The 25,860-nt window shown below is 34.2% G+C and overlaps 1 protein-coding gene across 1 annotated transcript in view; it reads left to right on the plus strand.

Moving 5' to 3' along the window:
• Positions 1-25,860, plus strand: part of LOC113515939 (ski oncogene) — an 86,076-nt gene extending 60,216 nt beyond the window's left edge. The window contains exon 2 of the mRNA XM_026900239.3: positions 17,570-25,860. Coding sequence (XP_026756040.2) covers positions 17,570-18,079 — 510 coding nt within the window. The 3' untranslated portion in view covers positions 18,080-25,860. The remainder of the gene's footprint in view (positions 1-17,569) is intronic.

The following is a 25,860-nucleotide window of genomic DNA, read 5'->3' on the forward strand; positions in this document are numbered from 1 at the left end:
AACATTGATCTATGCATTATTACAAACTTTTATATTTATTATATAATGGGATAATTATTAAAGACTGTGTCTCACAAAAAAATAAATAAATCGGCTTTAATTGTGACAAAACTAGTTATTTGGATTTAAAAATTAAAGTACTAAACTCATTTAAAAAAAAAAACATGTTTCCACATCGGTTTAGAACTGACGGAGTTATGAGGCACAAATTAAAAAAAACCTACAATCAAATTGAGAACCTCCTTTTCAAAGTTGGTTGAAAAGTGCTTGTGTTAATCGCCGCTTGCTCCCGCTTGCGACGAACTACATTCTATAGCCGACGCCGATGGACGCCCCGCCAAGTTAATGTATACTTCAACTTGCTGATTGCAAAATAATGGTGGAGAGCCATCGTCAAAGTTGTTTTTAACACTTCTCCATGTATAAAGCTATAGGTCTAATATGTATAGTTAACTACCTGCCAGCCCCGGCTTCGCACGGATATAAAAATTTTGTTACTTTCCCGTATGACTTTTCAAACATTTTTTTACATACATGCTTTGTCCTTACAATTACAAATAACAAAACAAATAATTAGCCAAATAGCTGCAACTGTTTTGATATGATGCGTTTACATACCTACATTCGGTAATTACATTTTTGAATTTAAATTCAATGAATCTCTACTTAAAATCAAATTTCGTATATTAGTCGATAGTTGCTCCATAAGACCTTTCTCCGCTTGTTCGGAGTGCCCTCAGCGCTCGCCCCTGCACGCGCTCGGCGAAGCCGTAAAGGTCATCTGCGGCCAACAGCATTAGACTACTTCGGGAAAACACGTCTCACGCGATTTTTAACTAACTGAAAGCCTTTCGCCCTTACAGCATTCGCGGCTCACTTGTTTTCACTAGGTATTTACATACGATAGCTTCATACCTGCGTGTTACCCAGCAGCCTCTCTGACTGACTACTAAAGCGCCTGGCTGCCAACAGTCACAGCGCGAGTAGCGTTTGAAACCGGTCGCCTTAAACAGGGACGCGAAAGCTATCCGACCAAAATGAGATGGGCCCATTCACTTTCACGGTGCACGTAAACACGAATGGTATTTAAAATGAGGCGGTTAATACACAACAACGCACGTAATCACAATTTCGCACACGATTTGCAATCGGAATGCCGCCCGCATACTAAACAGGGTGTTATTTTTAATTTTGTTCGTGTTGTCTCCGTGGGAATATCATAGAGGACACTGATGTAGTGAAGTGCGTACCTTGACTAGATTATTAAGTTCGGCTGCTTAATTATGTATGGCATAATGCTGTAGGTATATTTTTTATGTCTTATTACTTTAGAACGAGTTTTCTCTCAATTTCAAACACATACGGATCGATTTTAAAATGATAATAACGAGTATATAATACGATATATTTAGTTATAGGAGACGGATAGTACTCTGTTACTTTGGCTTGCTAATTTGCAACTAATTTCTATTGCTCTCGGCTTTATTAGACGTTGTATTAGCGGATCGGCGCATATTAGATAAAGCAACTTAAAAAAATGCAGGGTCAATTGGTACAAGGGATTTACTAACAGTTCTTCTATGTATTAACAAAAAATGGCTGATTGGTTAATGATTAGACTAACTAAGTAGAAAAAAGAACATTATAGAAGATTATATTTTTTCGGCTTTTAACGTATCATAGTTTATTTGATAAATTCATTGAATAACATTAACTTATTTAATGACAAATAATCAAACATTCTAACCTTGAAGAAAAGAGCATATTTCTATTTAAAAGGCCGGCAGGCCACGGGTATGCCTGTCTCTGGAGTTGCGGCTGCTCATAGGCGGCGATAGTCACATACCATCAGGCAAGCCTTATGCTCGTTTACCCCCTGTGTTATAAAAAAAAGCTCTCAAGAAGTATAATTAAAGATTGTGTCCCACAAAAAAAAAAAAACTGACTTCAAATGGAAAAAAAAAACAGTTATTTTGGTTTAATAACTAAACCGATTCTGGTATTTTTTTTATGGGACCGATTTGTAAGTATATCCTTTCAGATAGAAAAAAAGAATTTTCCAAATCAGTTTAGAACTAACGGAGTTATAAGGTAACAAACATAAAAGAAAAATACTGACGAATTGCTAACCTCCTTGAAGTCAATTGAAATGGGTATTCGTGCCGTAAAGCAGTTGTGTTTGCATGGCTGTGTTTCGGTTTGAAGGGTGGGATATGGCGTGAATTTACTGGGTACAGAGGAATAACACCTGAGTCCTCAGCAATGGCAACGCATGGGGGCTATCATGGGCGAAACAGTATACTCTGTTATGTTCATGGTACTGCTCATGTCTATAGGCGACGGTTACCACTTTCCATCAGGTGGGCCGTCAGCTTGTTTGCTATTCCTTAGAATTTTTTTTTTTATACAACTTATTGTATAAAAAAAACAAAAGAAATGTGAAGCCGGTACGTGTTTCTAACCGCCTAATCGCTATAACAAACGTTTTCCTAATGCGTTCCAAGACAGTACGTCAAGTACATACACCTTTATCGCAAAGGTACCTCTCTCCTATTGGTGGAGTTGGCAGGCGCGGCCGAAGTCAGTCGCGACGTTCACTTTGCGACATTGGCTTGTACTTGTATAATTTATACACAGTTGATGTATGTAGCAGTCAACAAGCAGTCCGTAGGTCTAGCAGTCAGGGTTGTCTACAACAATCAAAGTATCAAAGTATGGTATTAGAGCGTGTAGAAGTACATTCTTTATTATTATTTTTAACCGACTTCAAATAGGAGGAGTTTATAAGTTTATTTTATAAACCGATTTGGAAAATTCTTCATTTATTTGAAAGGTATATCCTTTCAGATTGTTAACATAGAAATTTTATCAAAATCAATTCAGTAATTTAGTTTATGAATCAAAATCAGTGATTTCAAATAGTAAATTATTGTAAACAAGTAAAAATTGTTTTTTTTTTTGTGTCTTTGTTTGTAATGGATAAATAAAAAACTACTCAACCTATTTAAAAAAAAATCACCTATAGAATGCTACATTATCATCTAGTAACATAGACTATAAATTATTTTTAAAAAGAAAAAATATAGAGATTCCCACTAAAATTACAATAATGTAACGCAAAATATAAAAATAGACCTATTAAAACTAATTTATTGGTCTCTATCTACCCGTACGAAGCCGGGGTAGATCACTAGTTTAAGTAGAAATTATAAATATTCTGACTAATTTATTAATGCCCATTGTAAAGCTAAATTTAGGAATTGAACTAAATTAAAAATATATTATCGGGAGCTATTTGTATTTTTTTTTCAAACAATAAAGGAGATAGTCGAGCTGCTGGAAATTATCATCACACGCAGCCACTGCCTTATCAATCAGTATTTTCCTTCATAACTAGCTTTTACCCGCGACTTCGTCCTCTTGAATTGGGTAATGTTTACTGACTACGACAAAAGCTAGTCTGTATCCTTCTCCATTCCATATAGTATATGCATGCCAAATTTCATAGTGATTGGATAAGTCGATAAGGTTATAAGGTACCAACAAAAATAATCTCGCATTTTTAATATCAGTAAGAGTTTTCGTATAATACTATTTTAACAGAATTAGTTTTTTTATTTTGACATTAACTCATTACAAGTAAGAAGCTATCGCCATATAGTTAGTACCTACTTACATTATATAGATGAATGTAGAAGAAGCGAAAGAGGTTTGTTTGAATCGAAGCATTTGGCGTTCCATTGTTTCTACCTACCCTAATGGGAGACAGGCGTGACAGATATGTATGTATGTATGTATGTATGTAGTGTCTCCTTAGAAATGCTTCGAGAAAAACGGATCAACTGTTTCATACAATTTTGCGTGATAAATAGTTATGAGTGATTCCTTTATAAATTCTATATTTATTTTGCCTTATAAATTCTACATCTTTTTAATGCGTAAACACTTATTTTATTTATTAAATAATACGTCAAGATACATTTTATGCGTAAATATATAGAATACTGATAAAAAAATTAGCTAATTTGACAATTAGCTGACTAAAATCTGACCTGTATTTGAGGCTCGATGCTCTATCTGTACAACCTAAGAGTTAGTAGCAGTTACTAGGTCCACACAAACTCGCCTGGATCTCGCCGTAATCAAGTAAAAACTTACAATTGGAAGTAAACGACGCCACTCCCGTTTATCTAGTTTGCTCCCACAAACAGACCGCGAGTGATTAATTCAGTTAAATTACTTGAACACGTTCAATTTGTGTTCTAACCGTACTCGAGACGTGTTCATGATCTGCACAACAGTTTCTAAGAAGCAAACACCGAGTCAATTACATAGTGTAGCGTTCGCTGTAATCACTACGAGCCGACGCCGCCAGGGATATTGGCGTAAAAACCATATAAGTTTTTTTTTACTATTTTTGCGTTAAGTTTTTCTAATTCGTTCGATTTATAGAAAAAACTTGGGTAATATGGGTATTTCTTTAAACGTTTTATGCTCGAGTCGGAACCAATGAAATGTTTTTTTTTTTATGCAACTTACTCGTAGAATGGCAAACAAGCTGACGGCCCACCTGATGGAAAGTGGTAACCATCGCCTATAGACATGAGCAGTACCATGGACATAACAGAGTATACTGTTTCGTCCATGATACACCCCATGCGTCAATTTGTTTGCCATTTTAAATTGTATAAATAAAATATAATGAACAAATCTTTATCATCGAAAATTGTCTTTGAAAAAATCGTCTAACTTTTGTTTTGGCTTTTATAAAGTTCCTTTAGCTAACTATCTACATGTCAGCCAACATCTACTTAATTTATTTCCTTTCAATCCACCCAAAAAAAAAAACCTATACAACCATCACACGAGCGTAACCACTAAATTAGCCGAGTCAGAGGTCCATTGGCGATTTTCCAATCGCTTTTGTTTAATGTTCTTTCATGATTTTCAAAATGGTGGCCAATAGAATATATTCTCCTTGGTTCTGAACGTGTAACTAATACTTGATTGCGATCCAAGGAATCGTTACTAGGCCGCTGACCTTTCTACATTAGAGTTGAAATGAAAGTATGATAATATCTCCGCAGCAGTACAAGCTAACAAGACAATAACGCCATGTAGGGCCAGTTGAGATACACATCTAAATGTTTCACGACATACAACATCAGGATGTGTTAGTTAAGCCACGCTCCGTATTCTGTATATGTTTTCGTGTTTATGCAAATATACAATGGCGAAGCCTTACCGCACTTAGATACATAACAATTAAGGGCATTCATATGGCAAGTGTGGCAACATCGTCTGGCAGTTTTTAATTTTAACGGAAGAAAATTTAATTGAAAAAAATAATTACGATAGACATGACATGGCTGTATGGACAGAGTCCTTTGCCTTTCCATTTAGGATAAACTGAACTAAAAAAAAAACAATAACAATTGAGCAATTTTCAATATTGACGATTGATTTAATAAGTTAGTGAATAGCTGATTATGTAATAGCTCAGGTAAAGAATTGAAAGGTTAATCATGCAATAAAATTCTTAACAAACTGTCTAGTTATACTGAAAATTTAGATTTTGATATAAAAAAAGAAAATAAAAATTTTAGAGGTTAGATATTGTGTGGGTGTAAAATTTTTTGTAGTACATTTATGTGCAACTTGTTTCAGTTCGCTATTAGAGCAGTTTTTAAATAATCAGTCACATATTGAAAATGCATCCCTCTTAAAACGTCACCAAATCCTAATTGTGGTTGCCAAACGTGACAACTACCGGCAAAACCCCCTTTATGGGGGTCGTCTATGAACAGCAGTGTAGCAGTAAATGGCTGATGTAATTATATTGATGGAATGTATAATTAATTTTTGAAAAATAACTGATAATTTCGAGGTAGCAACATTTCGGTACTAATGTTTTTAATTTTTTTTTTTATATTTGTGTATATTATAGAAAACTTATTGGTATTTATAATTTCTTAATCTACGATTACATAATTGTGCTTTGCGTTATACTTGTCCTATTTGGACCGGCCGTTTTTAAATAACCACTAATGGTAGTCTGATTTGATTCGTAAACAGATTATAACTATGTTATCAGTAACGAAAATGACATTTATACTCTGTGCGAAAGACGTGACATTTAGTTTTAAAATAATAGCCGTTCACACTTTGCTGCTCCAAGGTGCACACCAGAAATAATATTATATTGTATAACTTATATTTTGTATGTTCATATGTAATCTTTAAAACTGCGGATTTTTTTTCTAAAAGATAATAAAAACTCAATGATAAAAAGTTGCTTGAGTACATTCCGTTTTCAAACATTCATAATCAACTACTTGTAATATTTTGTCTATGCCTTAATTTTTAATAAAAAAAAAAAATAATCAGCATAACTTAGAGGTAACTAAAAGTATGCTCCTTGTATTGTTTACGTTATCAAAACTTGTTTTTTAGTAACTCCGATACTATGACGTCCGCATGTATTGCTTGTAAATATTTATTACTGAGACCTGTATTTCTACACGTTATACAAAGAAATAAGAAATTAGAGAGACACGTTAGAGCTATACATAATATAGATATAATGGATCGCACCATGTGATCTATGGCTTCAGAAACACGGGCCGACTATGTTACATTAGGGTAATCTTAAGTTGGATCGTAGATGGATAACAATGTTGAAGCGGCATACTTGATAGATCGCATTGTCGGTGACTTTTAGCTTTTAGCTCGAAATGTCGCAATCTTAATAAGTGCCACTCAAATTAGATCTTAATCTGTATAAAGATAAAAGCAGTATTAGCGTGCATCGGTTTCAATGTCACTGAATCTTGATACACGAGTTCAGTGGATTTTCAGAAAATATAAGGGGCGCCGGCCAAATCCTCGGAAGTCGGAACGGCGGGCCGCTTGTTTTCAAAGTAAAACGTAAATTCTATACATAATTCATACAAGGCTGAAACTCATTGATTACCCAAGACTACTACCGCCACTACGGCCGTGCGTGTACAGAGGACTTTGCGTCTTGCGCTGTTAGAATACAATCGAGATTCGTTTACGTCACAACAGTGAGTGGTTTCCATTGCAAATTGGATAGTGTTACTGTGGAATAGGGTGTTAATTTGTGTGCCGGGCTGGTCTGTGACCTTGGTCGCTAGGGGTGTTCCGGGTGGCGTCTGGTGTCTCCCACCCTGCGGCGGGCGCGTGGCACTCGAGTGATGCGTCGCCGCGTCGGCTGCTTGCTTGCGTAATAGATGTTTAAATGTAGCAGTTTCGCCTACTCGCCATGACAACTGGAAAGGCGCTAAACGGATTCTGACAGCGAACATAAAAAAAAATTGTAAAAGAAAATTAAATGTAGTTATTTTAGTATCGATAATGATATAATTAATTTAGACACAATAACAAAATAAATGCAATGAGTTTCATTAGCCAAGCTGAAATTGCGCGTACACGTCTCGTCTACAAATCACCTTATTACATAAAGTACAAAGTAAACATCTATTTTGGTAAAGGCCTATCATCACGGAAATCAATTTATCAATACAAGTATAATATTGTATGCAACACCCATATCAGGCACGTCTAGTTAGAATAGTATATGAATTAATTTATGAAGATATCGATTTACTTTTAATATATAAATAATAAATACATAGCCTTATACAATATAACGCCATTTGGCGACAAACTGACCAAGTTCTATTTTTCTTTTTTTTATATTTAACCGACATCTGATAAGAGGATATTTTTGCCAATTCTGAATCTTCTGCATTTGATAATTCTTTTTAGGATCGATAAGATCTAATCTTAAATTATTTTATAAATTGATTTTCGATTAACTTAATGGAGTTTGTAGATTAGAGACAAATGATTATTCGTGATTAATATTATGGCTAATGAGTACTTAATTAAAATATTTAGCAATCAGCAGGATGATAACATCACCGTGTATAGACAGATGTCACATTGAACATTTTGATAAGCAGATATATATATATATATATATATATATATAAAATTATAAATAGTTTAAAAACGGATCCTTTACGAATGTTTATGCGCTTCATGAACGATATCTATAGAACTAAAAACAAACAGTAGTATTGATTCTGAAATGCTATTAACTAACTCTATTACTAAAATCCTTGTTTTCTCTATAACTTGTTTTATATCACAGTGAAATTGTTATTCCATGGATCAATGTAAACTAAAATTACAATAGAATTGATTTAGAACTAGTTTTCAATGGTCCGAAACAGTTTCGTTAAACTGTCGAATTACAATTGTTTGTTTTTATAATAAATTTATTAATGCAATCTTTTGGAAGAAACAATATTGTTTTTTTTATCTAGCGACTCGCCTGGCTTCGTATGGTTTTTTCTAAATAAAATACAAACCATAATACTCGCTGATAATGCAGCTTTTTAAAGGTGAAACAATTTTTAAATTCGGCTTAGTATTTTTCAGTTTATTTAATAGAAATAAAAAAATAAATCTTCTCTTTTTATAATATTACTTTATCCGAAGGAGATTTCCTACAAAAGTCGTTAGCTTGGGTACCTCTGTCCCATTCGTGTTTCCGCCGTGAAGCAATTGTATTTGCATAGCTGTGTTTCAGCTTGAAGGGTTAAGATATGACAATGCATTAGGTATTTACATTAATGGTAGGTACAGAGGTATTATGGGCGACACAGTACTCTCTGTTATGTCCATGATACTGTTCATGTCTATACATGACGATTACCACTTTCCATCAGATGGGTCGTCAGCTTATTTGCCATTCAATGTTGCATAAAAAGGAATTCTAATAACAACTATATTAATTGCTAAAAATAAATATTGCCGCCTCGACAACTATCTTAAAATTGCTATGTACAATGCTAGGACAGTATCAGAGATGTGTCAGAAATTAGAAACAGACGTCATAATAATTTGTACACGAGTATAGACTATCTATAGACACGTGTAGATTTATAACGGATTAAGTAGATTCATTTTATTTTTTTGTGATATACAATTCGTTATCGTGAAATGATAAGGTTCCATAAAAGAGTACAAAGCCTTATCGAAAATCCGTTTATCAATTAAAACTGCGAGTAATGCTAAAGACTGAAATATTGTAGTTCCAAAGGTTCGTGTTTGAATTAAAACAAATAAACATTGTGGTAATTACTAGCAAAAGTCCCCTCATAGATGGACAAATAACGGTTGGTATAATAGTAATAAGATTATAAACCAGAGGGAGACTGTACAAAAGTCGTTTACTTGGGCACCTCTGTCTTATTCGTGTTTCTACCGTGAAGCAGTTGTGTTTGCATGGCTGTGTTTCGGTTTGAAGGGTGCTATATGACAGTGAATTTACAGGGTACAGAGGAATAACACCTGAGTCCTCAGGAGTGCTAACGCATGGGGGGTATCATGGGCGAAACAGTTTACTCTGTTATGTCCATGTCCATGGTACTGCTCATATCTATAGGCGACGGTTACCATTTTCCATCAGGTGGGCCGTTAGCTTGTTTGCTATTCTAAGTTGTAGAAAAAAAAAAAAGATTTAGGTTATTATTTTTATTACCAGATCAAGTTATTTAATTTTGGTCCTTCTAGATTTTGGTTACATCAGTAATCAGTAAAGTATCCTATAGGTTAGGGTTTTTTTTGATTGGATGAAAATGGAGTGGTAACGCCGCCTGCGCTAATGGGATACGCTGGCGGGGCACCAGTGAAGGGTGATCGATGAAGATGAAAACAGGCCAGTTAGCCCATCATGATTAATTCATCAGGAATTAACCATGATAGTTTCCAGGGGGAAACCGCGAGGAGTTCGACCTGGTTGGGTATATTGCTAGCAATGGGATTCTCAGTCTCCATTACTAACAATCCCTTTTCCCCCTATATAGGTTAGAGTTGGAGTATATATTACACGTGTAACAAATTACACTCAAATTTATGCAGCGGTTTATCTATTTATTTAAAGGAACACCAACAGCATATTGCATTATAACATATATAACAAACTTTAAATACAATACAATATTAATGCACATGCCTATTAAAGGTATTCACAGCATTTACTTTAACATAGTTATACAGTGCGAGAAAATGAAGTAACAATTATAATGAATTAAATAACACTAGACAATAAATATTTTAAAAGTTGCGTTATTAGTTATAGAAATAAACATGTTACCTAAGTTGTGAGCAATATCAGAAAATACGATTATAAGTGAATTCAATTAAAAAATATTAAATTTAAACGGGATAGCATAACAAACATACAAACATCCATACATTTTGACATTATTTCACATTTATAACATTTTTGGTTTTGTTGAAAGTTGTTGAGGAAAGGAATTGTTGGTAAAAGACAATATAGCGATAAAATATATCCTATTAGAACGAATTTTACTACGTTTAATTAAGTTAATTCCTTGTGAATTCGCTGCAAAGGATCAACTTGCCTGACTTCATCATTCCGTTCTCCATTCGTGCCTTTCCACCAGTTGATATTGGCACGTGTACCGTTCCATCGTCGTGTATAGAAAAATATTTACAGCATATTACTTTATGAATATGCGTCGTTTGAAGATCAACGATAACAGACACAAGAAAGATATGTTTTGTTGTATACTTTAGTATTTGTTTATTAGTTGATCTCTGATTTCGTAGATAATTTTTTTGATAAGGCAGCCAAAGGCAAGTCGCTATCTCCGCAAACGTGACGCCATTAAGTAGAATTAGAGTACCTAACTTGTTTTTATCAAAAAATTTCGTTTCACCATTTTATTATCCAATAAAAATCGATGTGATTTCATTGTTTTCTCTATGTTATGTTCTAAACACAATCTATTATTAAAGATTCATCTCCATCATCATATCAGCCTTTTAACTGTTCACTGCTGATCATAAGCCTCCCACTTGGAGGGTTTAGCCAGAGGGAGACTTTGTACAAAAGTCGATTGCTTGGGTACCTCTGTCCCATTCGTGTTTCAACCGTGAAGCAGTTGTGTTTGCATGGCTGTGTTTCGGTTTGAAAGGTGGGATATGGCAGTTAATTTACGGGGTACAGAGGAATAATACCTGAATCCTCAAGAATGGCAACGCATGGGGGGTATCATGGGCGAAATAGTATACTCTGTTATGTCCACGGTACTGCTCATGTCTATAGGCGACGGTTACCACTTTCCGTCAGGTGGGCCGTCAGCTTGTTTGTCATTCTAAGTTGTATAAATAAAAATTTACTTGTCATTTGATTATGCAGAGCCAATCCTGCGAATCGCATTCATTAGCATTTCGGGTTTGCATTCAATATTTTGTTACGCCAGTTGAATTATAAAATCCTCATTTATATTTATCGAAGGTGATGACTGATGATAATTTTCAAGTTACATTGACATGTAACTACAAAGGAGTGAAGTCGAAGTTGTTTTTTTTTAATGGATGATAATGGAATGGTAACCCCATCCGCGCTATCGGTGTACACCGGCGGGGGCACCAGTGAAGGATGATAGGTGAGTATGAAGCAGGTCAGTTAGCCCATCGTGACGAATTCAACAAGAATTGCTCACGATGGTTTCCAGGGGGAACTACGTGGAGATCGACCTTAAAAGGTATATTGCTAGCAATGGGACTGTCAAACTCCATTGCTAACAATCTCTTTCCCCCAGTCGAAGTTGTTAAGTGCATGCACAAAACTAGGTGTTTAGTAATGCTATAGGATATACTAGAACAGCCGTGTCGGTCCCAACATAGAATGGGCCACCTCTTTCTTTCCCGTGGGTGTCGTAAGAGGTTACTAAGGAAATCTACAAAATGCTTAATTTTGAAAAGAAACAACAGCTTTAATTGTTATGAAATGATAATGAATCCCACACGGGAGCAGTTAACTATGTATCTATTGCAAATTGAAAATCGGGTCATCAGCCCTAATACGAATAGCAAAATTTTGCAAATTAGAATAGAAATAATCTTTTCTCAAATAGACATGTTTGCGAGCTCTTTTATATCGTAAATTTTTTATTTGTTCTTCTGCTAGGTTCTGGATATTATTCTATCCCGCAAGAAATATAACAATTACTCTTTTCAGATTATTATGTACAAGATAATTTTACATTTCAAACAATAACTTCTATTTATATGTATTATTAATTGGAAAATAAGCAAACACGAGAAGTCCAGTACCCACAAGAAGCATCCGTTCACGAGTATGACGGATGAGCCAGCCATCATTGTACTCACCCTTATTTTAGGGAATTCAACGACCCGGCCCATCACGTCGCAGATAAACTGATAAACTCTATATTTTGGAAGTCGTTTAAAAATAAGAAAATTGCTTCACATCACTCCATTGTTACAACGAGAACATGCAATAAAGAATAGTTAAACGGTAAACAAGCAATAAAGTTTCAGATAGTGAGAAAAACGAGTGTTTCATTGAAGAATGCGGCAGTAAACGCTCACCTACGCACATCGCGGCTCTAATTAAATCGCGGATGATTCGTTTAAACTGACGGGAATTCGGGCCATTCCTTGCGTGCTCTCAAAACAAATAAGCATGCATTGAGAACCCTACTGATTAGGGTTGTCGATTTTACACATTGTGTTACAATGTGTAAAATACACGTTGTTTTAACTAGAAATTTTATGTTAAAAATTTATGTTTCACAAGTAAATGGTGATCCACAAAAAAACCTACTCAGTGGCAAAAACAGTTATTTCGATTTAAAAACTAAATTGCTAAATCGATTTTGATAAAATTTTGTATGGAACCGATCTGTAAATATGTCCTTTCAGATAAAAAAAAAGAATTTTCCAAATCGGTTTACAATTGACGGAGTTAAGAGGTAACAAACAAAAAAAAATACAACCGAATTGATAACCTCTTATTTGAAGTTGGTTGAAAATAGATTATACGATAGAAATCAGTCGATGGGTCCCTCCCTTCTTTTTCTGTAGATGTCATAAGGGGCGACTAAGAGAACTTAATGGTCAAAGGATAGACAGTAGCGTCTCTCTTCATCGACAAAGTCAAACTGCGGTTGGTATCCCGCCTGTCGAATGTACCAACTACTGCCAATACTTATAAGGGAGATCTATGTTCAGCAGTGGACAGATAACAACTGATGATGATGATGATGAAATAACAAAGATGTAAAAAGCATTACAAACTTTCATATCAATAATAAGTGTTGATAACATCCAGTGATCACCCTGTAACGCCAATAGCACGGTAATACTTGGCCAACACTAATACTGTGCACATCCGTTTATGTGCACGAGCGTGTAATCTACGTTTACCAAGAAATCTCGGCTTGGTCATAGTCGTTTAGATGTCTAATAGACTCTGAAATAATCGCAGTAACGATGAGTTAAAAATTAAAACAAAAAATATGTACTTTTGAAATTCGAATCTCCACAGATGGCTTGGTGGTCTAGAGATTGTTTCCGTAAGGACGGTCGCCTGTATTATGCAAAAAATGCACAATTTTTCTAAATGTCATGACTGGAGTGAGGTGTGGCGTATGTAGATAAGAAATGTAAGAAGCGGGGAATTGTCTTAGGTCGTAGATTCCCAAACTATTTTGAGCAAGAGACCCGTTTTCCAAAGTGAACAAATACCTCCGACCTCCATACTCATTTTTCTTTAAAAATCCTATCCTTCTTTTTTCTATTTATACTTACCAAATTAAAATTTTTGCGTGTGGTTAAATAAGTAAACTTAACATAATTTTCTCATTAAAATCAGTAAATTTCAAGTGATATTAATAATTATTAATACAAATTACTTAAAAAGGTTTTTTTTTTGAAAAAAAAAAAGAAACATTATAATCGCAAAGTAAACTCCTACTAAAATATTAGTCACTCTTATAACAAGTTGAAACAAATAACTCAAAATATACAGTATTTTTAAGTTTCCAATAAGAACTTATGTTAATTAATAGGGGTTGATTTTTAGATTTCGTCGACCTCCAAAATTAGTTAACGTTTATGTCGCCCTTAAGGAACCGATTTAGACTCCAAAGGATCGATGTTGACCACTCTGGGAACTCCTGCTCTAGTCTGATTTCATGAGACGATAATGGTTTACAAACTCCGCCTGCGCTATCGTTGTTATATGCTCGCAGGGCACCAGTGAGGGATGATAAGTGAGGATGAAGGAAGTCAGGTCATTTGATCAATTATAAGAAATTCACTAGGAATTAACCAGGATAGTTTCCAAAGGGGACCAAATTATTTGTATGACTATGTAACACTTATATATATATATATATATATATATATATATATATATATATATATATATATATATATATATATATATATATATTTTATCGTAGTTCAGCTACGTAGAATAGTTTATTGGTGCTATCTTAATATACTTAATGTATGATGTAATTTAGTCGCGTGTTTGCCATCAACATGAGCCGTCAGGCCGTCACAGCAATTTCACGTTTCCAAGGGTTCGTTCAAGTTGAAAATCTAAGAGCTTGTTAATAAACCGTTATTGTCCGTTGCTAGTTTGCAAAACCTACGTCAAACGAGATAGTGTGAAAGCAAGGTTTTTTCCTGGTTAACATTATAATCTCGTGATAAACAGGGTGGATTAATCGTACTAATACTCAAATAGATTGTACTCAAATAGCCGTGTAATATTAATTTTAACCGATTAGAAAATAGACAAGATACCAAATTCAAATATTTGACTCTTTCTTTTCACCATTCGTCACGTCATCGAGCGATCAATAATCTACTTGTAAAATATTCAGAGATATGATTTATTCTTTGGGCCAACGACAGTTATCGAATGAGATCCGATTATGATATGACAGATTAATATAATCGGTTATAATAAATCCGATTTCTTTGATAGCAATATTCCCACCAATCGTAGTTCCTTATGTCAGAGTTATAAATTACATTATTACAGAGACATTAATCATTTAATCAATTGATAATAATAGGGATCTAAATTGCTCCCCCGCTAAGGAGAACATATGGCTACCTATGTAGGTACAAATACTAGTCAAAACAAAGCTCGTTCGTTTCCATAAACAGATAGACACAAAAAAAAAGTAAAGTGAAAATGTGGCACGTGCCGCAGAAAACAGTTGCTAAATTACGCGCAAGTAGGCCGAAATGTTTGTTGGTCGGCACCCACGCGTCCATTCTCCAGTGACCCTTGAAAGCCCATTGACCTACCATCACCACGCCCTTTATTCTACTCGGAGCGTAGGTGCTCGCGGGTTGCGGCGGCTCTTGCTAAACTGGCCGTCTGTGCACGCTCCGTAGATGAGTCTGAGAAACCCCGCAGCTCACTCATTATGGACATTGTGTTCAGAGGTAGTGTTTTTGATCGCACCGGCGCCATTTTGGCAGACAGAAACATGTCTAACTAATATAATAAGGGCCAGAAATTTGGGCCGATATAATAGAAACAATTGAATTGACTGGATACCATTTTGGATTCCACGATATTCGTTAGAATTGCCAAATACATATTATCCCACAGTGTAGTTCGTGCCTTTGTTCGTAATGGCACTGAGCTGATTCAAAAACAATGGAAGAGGAACTTGCCAAGAGTAATTTGCATTAATATAAAACGAGTACCTTCGCATTTTTCATACGTACCTATCTATACCATTACTATTATTTGTGTCCATATAGAACTCGAGCTAAAATACGCATCCACTTAGAGAAATTCAATTAAATATTCTTTTTTTTATTTTTATACAAAAATATTTTTAAAAGAGTTGTTGATTATAATACAAAAATATCTTACATCTTTTAGAAATAACTTACATCCTAAGTCTCTTATAAGTCTAAAGCAAGTAAGGCAAGTTACAGTGGGTGTATGTGAAAGAAGCAATAACAATGAGTGTGTATATAATCTGTTAATTAATATATAAATTAAATAAAACCTATGTTACTACAGTTCAGACAGACAATATAAATGATAAAATCGCAAATCTGCGAATTAGATGTTAAATATTTTATATAGTGCTACGAGAAATCAAATCTTCACTATTATATAATTTTCCATTTATTCAGCAACTTAAGGGCGCGGGGGCGGTACGTTACTGTTGTATATTTAATTTTGTTTTCAAAGTGTGGGACGAAAGTACCTAAAGCCTCCAACCCACTCTTCGTATACAAGCCTACACCTAACTACCTTAACACCTTATTGAAATGTACTTGCTTTTTCCTAATTTCTAAACAATAAAGAGGGTGAGTATGTTTTTTGTTCATATGTATATGTCCGGATATTTGGCGTACCTTGTAGCCCGTAAACGTTATATGGATTTTAATAAATGAGGCGCCATAAATGTAGGAGTGCCCAAGGGCGAGTATTTAATATCTATGACGAGTACTACAGTACATGGTAGTAAACAAATATGGCGGCCATTAATTGATTTTCGAAATTTGTTTTTGTGAAGTCTAATTAGGGACTACTAAATAAATAGCATAACAAAGGAGTATCTGATGTACTTGTAAGTTATAAAATGTTAAGAAACAGAATTTTCACAAATACGTGCGATATGACCCCCTCGGCGGCTCGGCTCGCCGAGTATCAGTTGGCTGGGCGAGGCTTGCGTCTGGGGGTCGTCTGCGGCCCGGCCACGACCTACATCCCTCGAAGGTGGGGCCCCCCCAGGGGTGAGGCCGCGATGACGCGCGTCGTCTGCCCACCCACTTCCCCGCCTTACATAAGATAAATGTTTTGCAGACAGTACCTATAGGCCTATAAGACCTTACTGTTTGCATAATTCACTTAAAATCGCCAAAGAACTGGAACAGTGGCTTTTAATTATACCTAGTTACGGCTGTGTGCTATTCTATGGCGTATCTCTGAATTTAAAATAATGTTCTTATAATATTTTATTATCATGAAATCATAGTTCTTACTGATGAACCTTCATATCCACAAGACTACGACGTGCTCATCTCGATAAAACTGTATAAATCTTAATGTGCCTTGCTGTATTCCGTTATGATGACCAATGTCTTCCGGGTTGTGCTTTGCGTTTGCAGAATATACACATATATACATATACTACACTAACTGAAGTGTTAATTTTAGATATAATCGTAAAAATAGATGATTTTCGAAACGAAATTTGTTGATTGGTTCAGTCTGGGTTTTCTGGTTTATAGATATATACCTAATACTTTTGGTTCTTACGCAGAGTGGAATTCTTTTTTTTTTACTATTGAAGGTTCCCGCGATTGATCACGATCTCACCTGTTGGAAGGCGATGATGGGGTCTAAGATGGAGCTCGCGGGTCCCACGAACAGATTATTCATAATTCGATGGCTAGTTTGTACTCGTAGACAATTGTACCAATTAAAATTGTCTACTAACTAGCTACCAAATTCCAATAATTTGTCTTTAACATTTATTAGTGTATTTAAACGCATTTACTATTTTTAATTAAAAAATAGACGTACTAAACAAGAATATCCTCGAGTCGTGTTCCTCAATTAAGGGTCGCAACTCCCGCCCAAAATTACCATTTCTTGTTATCGTTTACAGAAAACAATTTACTCAATTATTATATTTCTCTATTCCAGGTGGTGGAGACGGTGGTGTGCAAACCGGAGCCGCCAGAATCACCTCCAAAGAAAGCGCGAGGCGAGGACTACAGCTACGCGCTGTATCTTGACAATTACGCGCAGCTTCAGTACCAAGCGTTGTCCGCCTTCCGGCCGTGGGGTAAACGGGAGCCGGTACTCCAAAACCCTGAGAGGGTCGTCCGGGTAGCGCACTGCACGAGGTTCCAGCGGGATATCCAACCGAATGTTGCGCTCAAACCGCTCACGCCGCCCGTCGATGACGTCACCTCGTCCACTTCTCCTCCACCCAGCGAGCCTGAGCTGACTGCTCGCCTGCTGGACGCAGAGGCGAGGTTGGCGGAACGAGCGCGGCTGCTCGACGAGCGGGAGGCGGAGTTGGCTCGCCGCGAGGCCAGGTTGAACGAACGAGAGGCGGAGCTGACGAGGCGCGAGCGGGAAACAGAGAAATCGACACCCGAACGGAACTCCTCGCCCCCGAAGCAAGAGGAGACGGATCCGCCATGTTGACCAACGCGTGTGATCGTGAGGGTGTTCAAGTGACTCGCTTCGAACGCTAGTGACTAGACTATGCGTGCCCAGAGTACAAAACGTTAAGGTGCTGAACGTATAACGTTACACGAGAAACAAGTCGTTCGGAAACGCGCCGCCGTGTAAATAGATTTTTCAATATTTTTCCATTCTCAATATTTTGGGATATTTGTTGACCTTTGAATCCGTAATGTCTAATGGGAATTCTAATATTTATGATACCCGCTCGTATCGTGGATTAATGAATGTAATTATGGAAGAGAGCCGCAGCGAAACTCTTTCGCTTTACATTGCATTTATTCAATTGTGTATCGGTTTTACCGCTAAACATACTCGTAGTGTTGTAGCAGCAGGATGCAGAATATAATTGTACATAATCATATCAAGTACAGTTTTACGATATTTTGTACATTATACAGGTTTCTCGTAGTCTCTTCATTGTGTGCCATTCTTTAGGTGCCTCTGTTACCTTTACATACAACCTCAGTCTGCTTTTTCAATAATATTAACAAAATACTCACCCCCTAATATAGTAAAATAGATATATAATAAACATATAAACCATATGCATAATTTATACAGGGTTATTTTTAGGTTCTGTTTGCAATAGATATTAGTGTTTATACATAAGTCTTGTTTAAGTACTCCATACGTGTATTTTTTATTCATTTCCCTTTTGTTTTTAACGAAGTACATCCAAGTTTATGTTTTGTTTATTTGTAAAATAATAACTCTGTATAAAAACCTCAGCAATACCAAATAATAAAGGAATAATAGTTTCATGCAATAACTAGTTCATCATACCCCTTAACTCGACTTTAGTCAACTGATATAAACGACACTTGATAGAGGCACGTGATTTAAGTTTTGTTTATCTAAAACTTTCAATAATTTGATGTGTCTATGATTAGGTGCAACTGGCCGTTTACAAGGGGAGTTATGATCATAGACAATTTTGAGGGAACAATACCCTTGGCTATTAATTTAGGTATTCTAAACAACGCACTCCTACTGTTCGCGGAAAACAACTTGAACAAAACCACAGTCATTAAAACTTGCGCAGTAGACGCTTTTTTATGTAACATTTTTACTGCGCAAGTCACGTAGTTTAAAAGTCATGCTCAAGTTATTTGCCGGTACCTATAGCAGGTGTTTAGAAAAAAAAATGTTTTATCGAAACTTTATTATACTGTGTGTTAGTCCAGGCCGTCAAATTAAAAATAAGGGGTTTATCCCGTATTCTACCTCATTGTATATAAAAAGAAAAATATTTGGCTAAAGTAATAAGTGTTAAGTACCTAAGCTGATTTTAATTGTTTAGACAATCAAATTTGATTTGAAACATGTATTCTGGAGCAATAATTAAAAAAAAAAATGTGAAATATGTCACTGCCTGCACTTTGTTATCAATCTGTTAATTTATTGTAACTTTGTATTTAAATGAAAAAAAAAAACTAATTATGAGTGATGTATCTATTGATATTTTTAATCTATATCGCTCAATGTTAAAATTTTACACCTAAATAAAAATCATCTTCTCCTCAACGGCAATCGGTCGATGTTTTTACGACCATTTCTGCTAACGACATGTTATAAGAGGCTCGTTCTGAAGATGAAAATTATATCCAAACGATTGGTCAAATTTTGGACTTTTTGGAGTAAAAAAAAAAGGACCAGTGCAACACTAATATGATACAAATAAAAAAAAAAAGAAGAAAAAATACATCATAAAGATAGAAAGATATCAGAAAATTAATTCGATTTACATACCCACTGATGTACGTGCTCCTCTCCTATTTCACTGACCAATGTTGACTTGAGTGTTACAAATTTAACATATGATTGTCATTGTCTAAAAATCATTTTTTAATCTTTTAATGATTTATAAAAGTGTTAATTTCTTCATTGGTGGTTATACTACATATTATTATTATAATCACGGGCTTTGTCTCGCTTCAATTAGGAAACTGGTTATATAAATATATTAGAATATTAAATTCCAATAAGGCGACTGAGATCAAGTGGATTAGTGACAAAATTCAAGATGTCTGCATAATCTATCAAAAATGCATTTCGGGCCAATGCTCTACCTAGTTTACAAACCATAAACAAATACGTAATCACAAAGGCAACAAAATTAATGTTTAATAAAAGAAATTGTATAGAAAAACGCGAAAAGAAGGTCAAGGGTCCGTCCATCTCTTTTTAAATACCTAAAAACGTCAGCTATAATTAATGACTCATTAACACCTGGAAGACCGAGATTTGTTGCAGCGATTCTTATACAAAAATGTATAAATAAGTACTTATTATTTTCATGTAACTTCATTTGTTTGGAAGTTGTAATTCCAAGATAAAATTCTAAAAAAAAAAAAGTGATTTTATCGTCTATGTTAGCAATTTTTGTATGATTACAGAGTAACGGAAAGCTGTGGTCTAGTAAACGATCATTAGAAAATTGTTGACATGGTTCACTTATTATGTCTTCATATACAAACATTGCTCTTTAGAGTAGGATGAAAAACATATTGAAAAGTATAAATCGTGTACAGTACTTAGAAAGAGATTCCTGACAGCCTTCCGATGATTTTAGCTGAGATAATATAGGTAGCGCACTTTTTACAAATGCTGGCAACACCACTAATTTTGTAGATGGGTTACGCCTCATTTATTATGTGCCAGTGACTGTGCATTTCTATTAAGATGCCTTCGGCGTGATCCTGTGTGATGGAATTTTGGTAATAAATTATAAATAAAACTGTCGATGCCGTACGTAGTTCGGCTTTGGTGAAATTGTCACAATTTAACAAGTATACCCATTGAAGAATTTGACATATTTTTCAGTGTTGCTATAATATACACCAAAAGATATCTCAGATTATAACGTTACAACGGAATGGAATCTTCATTAGATTGTGTCAGTTTCTTATTTTAAAAGCGTTAATTGGTGTTAACACCAAATAGGATTTGTAAATTATTGGAACACCACAAGAACTGTTGTTGGACTGTTATAAGGCAACTATGATTGTAAATACCCGGACAAACCCGGGGGCTTGGGCGTTGTTTGACGCGATACAATTGTGAAAGTACGTGGAATAAAATTTCACTATTGAAAGTGACTATTAAAATCTTTGGCAAAGCTCAAATTGTAGAGAAATATGATTTTCTATTGTCAACGTTATTATTTCTTTCTCAAAGAGTGCTATGTTACGTTGTAGGTAGGTAGGTAGGTAGTTGTTATAAAACAAGATTTCAGTTCTAGGTTAGACATCTCTAGTCAGAGACTTTTTGAAAAAAATAAATTACCATTTACTTATTAATAATATATTATTCATATAGGTACCTACCGTACACGAGGATTTAATGAGAGTAACTTATTGTTTAATATTAAATTTGTAGAGTAGGTACATTAGAAATGGACTGTATGTCATGATATATATACGATTTTAAGTTATATATATATATTATTATTATTATAAATATAAATGTATAAAACTGAAACTTTTCTGTCAGTACTTTTGTTGAATACGTATTTTGGTGCTATGATATTTTGGCTTGGCTAATGTAGTGTTTAATTGTACATACAATACATTTTTTATTACTTATTTATTGGCAATTGTACCGGATTTATCTTTCGTTGTTAGAAAACTTATTGTTTCCGAGTCCAATGTTGTGTATAATTATTTTGGTTTGCAAACGATAACGGTGGCTTAGCCATCTTGAACCTAAATCGCTTTAATTAATTAGCGTAAGTTGTAATTAATTATCTATATTTATATATTTATGTATCGATGGAAAAGTTTCAAAAGACTTACACCTCTCACTGTCTTATTGGTTATAATAATCAATGGTGCTAAATAAATACATGATAAATGACAAGTGGCTTTCTTTTCTAAAACTTCAATAACATACTCAATAGGTTGTACTTTTTATAAAAAAATATATCTATTGAGCTTAGCCTGTCACAGCCATAGACAGTGAGGGCAGTGTAATATTGTTTGTTTTATAATATGGTGCGATTATACCAGGCTGTAAAATTTTTAATACTTACATGGAAAACACGCAATGAAACTTCTGTCTTTGTTTATTTACTTATTTAAAATACGCTGAACTTTTTAATCTGTATTGAACAGATTTAATTATTCAATGACGCTACTTAAAATACATTTTTTTTTTATTAGTTTTGGTCAGAAATAACCTATATTATAATTTACAATAATATGTTTTAATTTATAGATGTCAGCACTAGGTCCAAATATACCAATGTAATATTTGAGATTAGATTCATAATTTTATAACGAAACTTATTGAAAATTTAATCGAAACTCTTATAAATCAATGCTATACTGTTACAGGAGAACTGTTTGCAAAGAGATTCTCATAATATTATATAAATTAACATAATTGTAAGTTACCTACCAGTGCTGCCCTCTTTTACAAAGTAATAGAAATGAATGAGGCATGTTTTATTGCGTGATTGGTGATTTGCCAGGGTGTAACATACTCCTGTGATCTCAATGTATGATTGTTAATTAAATACATCCCTTTATAAACGATGTTGTGATGGTCGCAAATTCTAGATTTCTAACTCGTCGGAAATGGTATCCGCCATATCATGATATCCAGGGACACCGTTTTCGACGACACCACGAAAGCTTACTGCCACGTCTGAGAGAGTGTTTAGTCCTGTGATGGTTTTGTGATATATATATATATTTTTTTTTAAACCAGGCACAGTTAAATACAATAGAGTGACATTAACATACGTCTGTTATGTGTAGACACTGTGTCGAATATTTAGAATGGATGTACAGTAAAATTAAAGATTTCTTTGTTTGTATTATTTGTTACAATGCATAGATGAAAAGGTATTATTGTAATGTGATAGGAAATATTATTTCGCTTTTTAGATACTAAGTCTGATTATGTCTAGGAAGACTTAAAATATGTAACAATGCTGATAAAAGCCATAGAATAGAATATTTTTTTACAGAAAAAGCTGACTTTAATTTGAATAAACTTAGTACGGGATATTGGGACTATCCTGAATGTCAACCCTTTTAAAAAATACCTCACAAATTAGTAAAGATATCTCGAAGAAATCGGTCCATGTATGTATATTTAAAAAAAAAGTTCACTAAGTTTGCGGCAAACAATTTGAACAAAACCATAGACAATGAAGTTTGCACAGCAAGCGCTTCCATACGTGAAATTGTTACTGCGCAAGTCAAGTATGTATTAGAATCGTGATCAGATTATTTGTCGGTCTAAATAAGAATGTTGTAATGTTTAGTGCCAATCGTAACAGCGTCGAAGATGGACTGTATGGCAATGGCAGTAAGATTTGAATGAAACAGAATTTGCTATTTAAAACTTGACTAGAAATACAAAAGCGGACATTGTCTATTCAAAGTTAAGGTTTAATGGATTGTTTTCTGGTCAGGTTTTTGTTCAATTTTATCATTAAACTGTCGTGGAATCTTGATGATTTCGTAAATATAACATTGAAACACTGAAGTGTTACTATGTATCATTATTATAAAGACTAGATATACCGGTGTTTTAAGTAAACTAGCTTCTTACAAGATGATAGGTATTTAAAATTTTCAATTTAAAACTCTTTAAAAATATTTAAAAAATTTGTTGCAAATTTAGGTGAACGCAGTTACGTGAATTTGTCCATGAATAATTTTCGAATTTTGTTTTTTAGCAGCGGTTCCCAATCTTTTCTGGGCCCTTTAGAAAAAATAACATTCAATGCTCCCTAGTCCGTGATAGTTGTATGAAATATTATTGCGTACTGTCTGTAGCTACCGGCGGAATCGTTTCTTTTGTAATATTGAGGTTTAAGGCAATAATATAGTTTTGCCGTTACATACATTTTCGTTTTTATTAGTACTCAATAGAGTGAGCATTTTATCGTGATTCACTACAGGGTTTGTAGATGTCATTTTCCTAGAATGTGCTTTTATACCTCACTATTAAGGTTGTAGCAAACAATTTGAACAAAATTATAGAAAATGAGACTTGCGTAATAGATTGCTCGCTATTCTGTCTGCGCAAGCCGCTTTATGTTAAAATCTGTTCAAGTTATTTGCCGGTATCTAAAAAAGTTGATCTTTTTCATATTTATCAAGTATAAAATGAGAAAATATTATACAGATAATTTGTGTTATAAACTTACGTCTACAAGATTCAACAGTTCCACTGTTGTGAAATTTTATTATAGAAATATTCAAATATCCAATGATTAAAGTGTACTGAAGATATCGCAGTGGACAGAATTTATTTTGCAAATTTTAATAATATTTCTATATTAAATTGCAATAATATAGTAAATTACCTGGTGTCTAATCATAAATATAAATGTTTGCCATAAAAAAAAATTAAGATACATTTCTCATTTTATATTACACAAGTACATATGTTATTTTCAATACTTTTGTATAATTTGTATCGTGAGCTCCAATGAGTACTAATGCCAGTTTTATTCTCTTTTAGTGTACACGTTTTTTGTTATATTTTACATCATTAAACTGATTTACCCTCATAAACAAAATTTAAACAAAGAGATATATTAAATAACGGACTGTATATTTTAAATGAGGTAAAAGGGAGAGATTTTTATAGAAATTCGCATACATTTTTCTTTGTACATTTATTCTTTGTACAATACTTATATTTAGGTGTATATTACACTATATCTTCGTTAATTTTAAATCAATTTTGATAATTCTGTTTGCAATCGTTACAGTTTATATCCCTATTAGTCCCTTATTAATTTTTTCGCAAGAGATTACTTTTTTGAGGAGTAAAATCAGATATCATAAAGTTCAAGCATAGTTTAGTGATGTAAAATATAATCGTACTTGAAATATCTGCTCACTAGTGACGATTACCGATTGTAGGTATACTGGAACCATCAATGGGCATGATAAAATGCATTTACTTTTTAATATACGTTACAAACAAGTTCATTTATAGAGAAGCTTATACAATTTTTTGCGAAGGTGGCGCCACAGTGCTAGAACATAAACAACAGGAATTTAATTGGACATCTATTGAAGAGTCACTTGAAAACAATTCTTAATGGCGGGAAAATTTATTTTCCGTTTTTTTACTAATTTATTTTCTGGCCTATCACTACGAACTGAAGGAGAGATGAAATTTGTTTCCGTTATGACACAGTGACGCCTCCATCGGAATAAATCGGCAGTAAGTTTCTTTATTCGCGCTAAAGAAACAAAAGCATAGACAATGGTGCTTGCGCAGTGTACGTTTTTGTATGTGAAATTGTTACTGCGCAAATTGTGAATTAAAAATATGTCAGTATACATACAATTCCTTACAATATGTAATGTTTGGTTAAATCTTGCCCAAGTCACTGTATGCCTGAAGGCATTACCAATGTTATGTTCAGAAAGAGATCGTATTTTGATTTATTGCAGCTAAAATACCAGCTTGATTATGAATTGTGTGTGTTTATATCAGAAACTATATTGTGTTGCTATGTGAAACAACTCTAATCCAACGTAACATTCCTTTTTGAATATGTTCATTGGATTAATAAATACTGAACAGTGACAAAAAACAGATTGTATGATATTGTACCTGATAGATTAGAGTTATAAGATTAAAATAAATGTTCTGTTATGCACACACATGTCCGTAACATGTGGTTTCGAAGTGTGGTTTTACTTGAATATAATTATAAAGCTTATAAGTACCTTGTGGAGCAATAAAATGAAATGATTTCCAAA

The sequence above is a fragment of the Galleria mellonella genome, unplaced genomic scaffold (assembly GCF_026898425.1).
Source record: "Galleria mellonella isolate WM207_F2 unplaced genomic scaffold, CSIRO_AGI_GalMel_v1 utg56, whole genome shotgun sequence".
NCBI classification, from domain to species: domain Eukaryota; kingdom Metazoa; phylum Arthropoda; class Insecta; order Lepidoptera; family Pyralidae; genus Galleria; species Galleria mellonella.